The following is a 7677-nucleotide window of genomic DNA, read 5'->3' as shown; positions in this document are numbered from 1 at the left end:
GTTACGCACTGGGGTTCGATGTAATCGACTTAATCTGTTCGTCTGTTCTTGTTTGTTCCCTCTATGTTTAGCCCCTTGTGGGCAATAACGAAATAGGTATTTCGTCTGCCGTTACGTTCTGAGTTCAAATTCCGCCGAGGTCGACTTTACCTTTCATCCTTTCGAGATCGATAAATTAAGTACCAGTTACGCACTGGGGGTCGATGTAATTGACTTAATCCCTTTGTCCGCCCTTGTTTGTCCCCTCTATGTTTATCCCCTTGTGGGCAATAAAGAAATAAGAAGTTTGGCACCCAACTACATGGTTCGGTGTTTAGTTCCATTGCGTGGCACCTTGGGCAAGTGTCTTCTACTATAGCATTCGGCTGACCAAAGACTTGTGAATAGATTTGGTAGACGGATACTGAAAGAATCCCGTCGTATATGTGTTTGTTTGTGTTTGCGTGTGCATGTTTTTGTGTCTGTGTATGTATTTGTTCCCAACACGGCTTGACAACCAGTACTGGTGTGTTTACGTCCCCGAAATTTAGCAGTTCGGCAAAAGAGACCGGTAGAATAAGTACCAGGTTTTAGAAAAAAAATAAGTACTGGGATTGATAAGTTCGACTGAAATTGTACAAGACGGTGCCCCACATGGCCGCAGTCTAATGACCGAAACAAGTCAAAAACAATAAAAATGAAATGTGTATGTGTATGTTTGTGTGCGTATGTATGTGAGTATACGGAAGGAACTAGATAAGTATGCATATATGTGTATGTGTACTTAAGTATACACAGACATATAATATGTATAATATAATATACAGGTATATATATATATATATATATATATATATATATATATATATATATATATATACATAAAATGCAATATACATTATACATACTAAATATATCTATACATAATGTAGATAATATACATATATATACGCGTGCGTGCGTGCGTGCGTGCGTGCGTGCGTGCGTGCGTGTGTGTGTGCCATACGTCTCGAATCGAAGATAATTTCAATACAACAGAAATTTTTCTTGTATGGCTTCCTATATAAATTTCTTTTTGTTGTCGGCTTTCGCGCCATTGACCACTTTCTTTCAGATTTTATTTTTGTTTTTTTTTTTATTTATGCAAATTACCCTGGACTATAAATGTTCTCTAGTCTAAGTCTTATATTCTGCTGGAATCAAGGTGAAATAGTTTTTGTGCTGATAACACTAATTGATACAGAAACTCGTGACCCTAGCTTTCGTTTGTCTCCACAAACCTGATTCTTTTTCCCTATAAGTAATTCTAGAATATTCTTGATTTAATTCCTGAGGATTTGTGATTCTTGAGATTCCCTCGTATTTAGTGTCACAATTAGCACAAGGAGTTTTTTCCCTTCTCTCGAACTATAGATAACGTCAGTAACTCATAAATGTCTTGGCTGAAATTCAAAATACCTTTATTCGTCTTTGCTGTCCAAATCTATTCCACTCACCACTCTGAGTTAGTTATTTTTCCTAGCTTAATTTCGTTTCTGTCTGTCTGTCTGTCTGTATGTATGTATGTATGTATGTATGTATGTATGTATGTATGTATGTATTATGTATGTATAAACTAGGTTCTTAAATGGAAGGTTTGACATGGGATAGTTACTCGTAGTAGATATCTTCATTGCTTACACGTCACAAAAAACAAATATTTGAGGAGTCCTTGTAACTATTAACGTCTCATCTCATGCTCGATATTCTATACCTTTTCCATAAGTACTGATCCCCAACTTCAGAGATACTCAACACTGGTCATTCAGCTCTCTTCAATAATCGCTATCCGTAGTAATGTCAGCAACATCATTAAATCGAATATTGCGCCTAACTAGAGAATCTTTAAGTTGTCAAATATATGTCTTTCGTAAATCTTTCCTAAACACAATAAGGCGCTGTAGTTTAATTTTTGTGATCCAAAAGAATGAATATTTGTATACTGGTCTTGTCAATGTAAGCTCACTCAAAATTATCCTGTATGAATAAAAAATGGCTTCAGCTTCGAAATCTGCCTTCTTGCAATAAGCTATTCACAATCCATTCCTATAGGCTATTCCCAATCCAAAAGAGAGTGGTGTCTAGTTCTTATCCCTTTGGTCTTTGTTTCTGTCATTGTTCCAGTATTACGTCAATAGAGCAGAACTATTTCAATGTAAACTTCAGGAAGTAGCATTTTAATTCTATCATTGATTGAACAATTCCAAATTAAGTAAATGTGACTCGCTGCTACCTACGCTAATTGACTTCTTTATTCCGAGAACACTTCTGCTATCTGCTATGTTGCATCCAACAAAACAAAAGTCTGCAGCAAAATACGAGGCGGGAAGACAATGCCCATGACACTTTACAGATGGGGAGGTGTAATTCTTAAGGGAAGAGTTATTCTCAAGCCAAAGATCTAGTCCGAATGCACGCAACAGAGTAAACTCAGCTAAAGGCACCCTCCAAAGTACCTTTAGGGGTATTAAATCGGGTGATAGATTAAATCCATCATCCAAAGTAGGTTCTGGTCGAATTTGAACTCAGAACGCAGAGAGCCGGAACAAATACTGTCAGGCATCCAGTCAGATCTTCATACATTTCCACCAATTCACCGCCTCAGATTCGTATTTTTTATCGACCCCACGAAAGGATACAAGACAAAGTTGAATTCGATGACATTTGAACGCAGAGCCAATATATTCAGAAAAAATACCGCGAGCAATATAGTAAACGTTATAACGCCTTTGCCAATTTTACAGCCTTAAAACGATACATATAGGGTACAAGTGTCTGATAAATGTTAAAGTAATTTTTAATTTATTAATGTTTTATTCACTTTTTGGTATCTATGCTTATATGTACGCGATATTTTACTACCACGTGAAAATACCTGATCAAATAGTATCTCATCTTTTCATAAAGTCAATGGGCTAAAATTTGAAAATGATTTGGCTGAGATTTTTAGCGGCTTGAGCGATAAGTTAAAAGTTCTCCCTTTAGCTCTTACTCGTCGTGTGTTTTTATGAGCTCATATACGTATATGTGTCTTCAGATATAAAGCAAACGCATCAACAAGTTTAAACCTAAGGGTTGTTGTTGATTGTCCTGTCAGTCTTGATGAAACAGACATATGATCAAAAACCCTCTAGTTATGACATTCTCGTCTTATATTCAGACATACAATTTTCTAAGAGTACATTATGCAATATATCTTTTTAAAGAAAGTAGGGTTTGATTTGAGTGCTATTTCTGGCCAACTAAGAGACCAGAAGACACTCTTTCGCTATGGATTAATCCTTTATCTTTTACATACTTCAGTCATTAGACTGTGGCCATACTAAGAGAGAATTATCAACTAATTCAATATTTTACTGAACTTTAATCAATCTTTTTTTGGTAGCTTCAGTGTAAAGAATAAAACTCTCTCATGGATACAAAAGATGACCTAAATTCGAGCCGAAAACACTAGTTTAAGTATTTCTTAAGTACTGTTGGCTTTATCAAAGAATAATAAGATGCAACGAGAGGAGACAGCCGTATGGTTTCATAGAGAAACAATTTATTTGTTCAAATATAGTTTTAACTGTGCAAATAACGAGTTAGTCTCGTTGCTACTTCTGAGCCGACAATAATGTTTGTATAAGGTTTCAGTTATATACTTCCTATATTAGATCATTTTTACTATTATTACCATGATATATGAGTGTGTGTGTACATTTGTGTGTGTGCGTGTGCGTGTATACATGTGAGAGAGAGAGAGAGAGAGAGAGAGAGAGAGTGAATCTGGAATATATGTGGATGCTTAGATAGATAGATAGATAGATAGATAGATAGATATTAATTTTGATAAAGATATGAATATGTATGAATGTGTATATATGTGTAAACATTTGAGTGTGTAACCGGAGATTAAATCATCATACTATACTCAAGAACACACAGTCACATATATAACCGCATGTATGTTATAATCTGTGTATGCGTAAATGCATGTAGGTATATATATATATATATGCATGTGTATATATAAATAAGGATGCAAGTGTGTGTGCGTGTGTAAATTAATGCAGAATTAATTCCAATGATAGAGGGCCAGACTAAATGATTTTTTCTGTATCAATTTGGCAGACTGCCTAATGTTTCTGCCTTCAAATCCCAGAGGATATTGATAAAATATCCAGGATCAATGAAATATATATATAAAGATAGCAAGGTCAAATCACGTGACTATCGCTTCGCTTGCTTATAAATATGGCCTTTGTACCTAAGAGAGTATTTTGATATTAATATAGCACTATAAATTAAATTATTTCGTTCTCTTCGAAACATAGTTGATTTCTACAGTGAAAGCAAATCTCCATATATCATTTTGAGACTGGACTCGACAAAAACATCATATATACATATCTGTGTGTATGTGTGGGTATGTGCGTGTAAGTAGCATTTTTATAGAACATCATATATATTCGCGTAAAAGTTTAATATTGTAGACTAGTTTCTGAGATAAATTTCATGGGCCGTATACTACACGAATATTAATACTGAGTGGATGAAGTTCAAAGTGAAATCTAGTGTACCACATCAGTGGTAGAAGAAAAACATTCTCCCTGAATGAAGAAAATGAATAAAAAAATCTAATGTAATTAATCATACTGGTAAATACATATGTTTTAACTTATATAAGAAATGGTGTTTCGATGTATTTTGTGTCATACAAATTATACTACAGTAATCGCGGTATTTTTTTGATAATAAACTGGAGAAATCTATAACATAATACTGAGTGAACCATGCATCAAAAGCATGATAATTCATTTTTGGAAATTCATTTTTGCACATTAATGATTAAGACTACTCCAATTTTTCGCCCAGCAAATGTTGATGTCACCTGAGTAAAACTATACATATGTAAGCGCGTGCGTAGGTGTGTGTGCGCGCCCGCGTGTGTCAGAATTTTAATACCTGAAGATGGAATGAACAGGTTTTATTACAAATCACTACAATTGTTTCAGCTCATCGTTATCATCTGGTGTATGCTGAATGTTACATATGCTATACACATTATTGCATGAAAATGATTCAACAATAGATGAATACGTGTGCATCTTTAGGTGAGTAGGATCAACTCTGGTTTCTCTTTGTTTTATACCCTCCGACCATTTATTTACTCGAAAATGTATTAATTGAGGGTATTTTTACTGTCGTTGTTGGTATGTTGTCTACCTACATAATGCAATTTCATAATAATTTGTATGTGTGTAAAATTATTTGGTGAGAAATGAAGCAACCATAGGAGAGATTTATTTGTCATTATACACTAAGACATCTGTATCTGCAAGACCTGGTTATAGAATGAATAACGCATGTTTTTTCATAGGAGTATTATTTTACGTGAATGACTATGTCCTCGTATATAGAACTAAGTAGGGTTACTCCATGGCATTATATTTCCGTTTTTTAGTATAAATTCAAAATTCTAATCGAATCTATATAAATATGGAAAAAAATATTTATATACGAGAGTATTTGGAAGCTAATAAGTAGCATGGATACAGATTTTTGAGAGGGGGAAAATGTGAATGTACGTTTAAATAGATATATGCATGTATATACATATATCTAGTGTTAAATAAATGTATATGTATGTACAAGGGTGCATGCAAGTAAATTTACTTGGTTTAACAGTCTCTCTTATAAAGCAATTGTATCAAAACCTGCAACAGTAATGCTATACAGCCAAAGTTAAGTCTGTAAACCGACAGGTTTTGGTCTCCTGCCGTACTAAGGAAGGTACCAAATGTCACTGATTTTCTTTGATGTGCAATGGTAACAGACACAAGGAATAAGTAATTGTTTAAGTTTATCCTTTTATGATATTATTATCTTTTGAATGATCGTTTGTTTTCCTAAAAGTCGAGGCAAGACCGTGATTAAGGATGGAAGGAATAAGGGGTTTCTTTATTTTTTCATTTCCATTAACTTATTCATGGTATTTTTTCTCATTTGTATCTCATTATATTTCCGTGTTATTCTTTGTCAACAGAAATCTAAAATAACATAATGGTATAGGTATGAAACAAGGAAGGAAGGAAGGAAGGAAAGAAAGAAGGAAGGAAGGAAGGGGTGTAGGTTGGTAGGTAGGTAGGTAGGTAGGTAGGTAGGTAGGTAGGTAGGTAGACGGACGGACAGACAGACAAATAGATAGATAGATGCATATATGTATGTATGTATGTATGTATGTATGTATGAATAGATTTTTGATGGTAGCACTGCGAACTGAAGTCATTTATAGAGTGAGACTGTCAAATATGTTATGGATCTGGGAATATGTATTGATTTGAAGAAAATATGAGCGAGATATACACACTTTTTGTCGTATGTATTTTTATCAATGCCTTTGGTGAGTTTATATCAGCATTAATATAAAACAAAACATGCATATACAAATATTTGAAGAAGTTGGGAGAAAGAAATTATTTATGTGCTTGTGTGTGTACATACATGCATATACACGCACGTTTTCAAACTGCACCAACCAAAAAGAAAAGACATATTCGTACACACACACATACACATGAAAATTATATATGCGTGTACACACAGAGATACTTATACAGAATTAGAGAGAGCGAGAGAAATATCGATATATATCCGTATGTCTAAGCGTTTAACCATGACTGTTTTCTAATTAATGTGGAAGAAGAGAAGAGATGACGTTCGTATCATTAGCGAAATCAACGCAGTTGATATTCACTTTGGACATCTGTATCTTGTCATCCACAGAATTCTAGAAATCTGCAGCACTTTGGAGAAAGAATTATGAAAATCTTTCGCCAGTTCACAATTGTATGATGGCTAGATTGACCACTGGAAGACAAGTGTCTGACCAATACAGAGTATACTCTGGTGTGAAGCAGGGACAAAATATTTCAAGTATATTTACCGGTTTCAGCGATCAGTATTCTGCTTGCTCTTTGTTGTAAATCATACAGAAATGGATGTATCGTAGTAAAAAGGGTAAGCACAATGCTATATTTAAAACTCAGGCATTTAGGACTATCAGTATTTTGAACAAGGTACCAGACAAATAAAAGCCGAACGATCTCATAAAATGTTACAAACACTCCGTAGATAAGGAAAATCTGTAATGTAGTTTATATACCTGGTATGATGCTTGTCTCATAAACTGCTTGGCAGGCGCCTTCCATATCGCTGGTACTGTAATCACCCACCGTACATCATCGTTGACAATCTCCATGCCCGACTGATCGGACAATTCTTGCAAGGCGTGTTCTTTGAAGAACTTTAGCGCATAGGAGAACACTGTGAGAGCTGACATCGTTTTACCGTTGGTTGCATCCAGAATTGTGTCTTTGGTTAAATCCTATAACAGTAGAAAAAAGAGGGTACATAAATTAATAAAATATGCTGATGAGTTTTAACTTTGGTGCATAGAACAGATTTTAAGGGAACTTGTTTTCAATACAGTCAAACCCCTGGATATTCTACTGGTACTTATTTTATGGATTTCCCTGTATAACATAATTTTTATTTATATTTTTATTCATTTGTTTTTGGTCAGTAAGTGTTATTTCCTATTTGCTGCCATCTAGAAATCAAAGGACCATGGCCTCTACACACCAACCATTCCATTTATCATTCCATTGTGTATAT

The 7677-nt window shown here is 34.6% G+C and overlaps 1 protein-coding gene across 2 annotated transcripts in view; it reads right to left on the bottom strand.

Moving 5' to 3' along the window:
* LOC106869337 (heat shock 70 kDa protein 12A) overlaps positions 1–7677 on the bottom strand; it is a 296374-nt gene that overhangs the window by 97241 nt on the left and 191456 nt on the right. For both annotated transcript variants that reach the window (XM_014915050.2, XM_052965711.1), the window contains one exon: positions 7166–7387. In XM_014915050.2, coding sequence (XP_014770536.1) covers positions 7166–7387 — 222 coding nt within the window. The remainder of the gene's footprint in view (positions 1–7165; positions 7388–7677) is intronic.

This window comes from Octopus bimaculoides, chromosome 2, assembly GCF_001194135.2.
Source record: "Octopus bimaculoides isolate UCB-OBI-ISO-001 chromosome 2, ASM119413v2, whole genome shotgun sequence".
NCBI classification, from domain to species: Eukaryota; Metazoa; Mollusca; class Cephalopoda; order Octopoda; family Octopodidae; genus Octopus; species Octopus bimaculoides.
The sequence above is the reverse complement of the archived record's forward strand: the minus strand, read 5'-3'. Positions and strand labels throughout refer to the sequence as shown.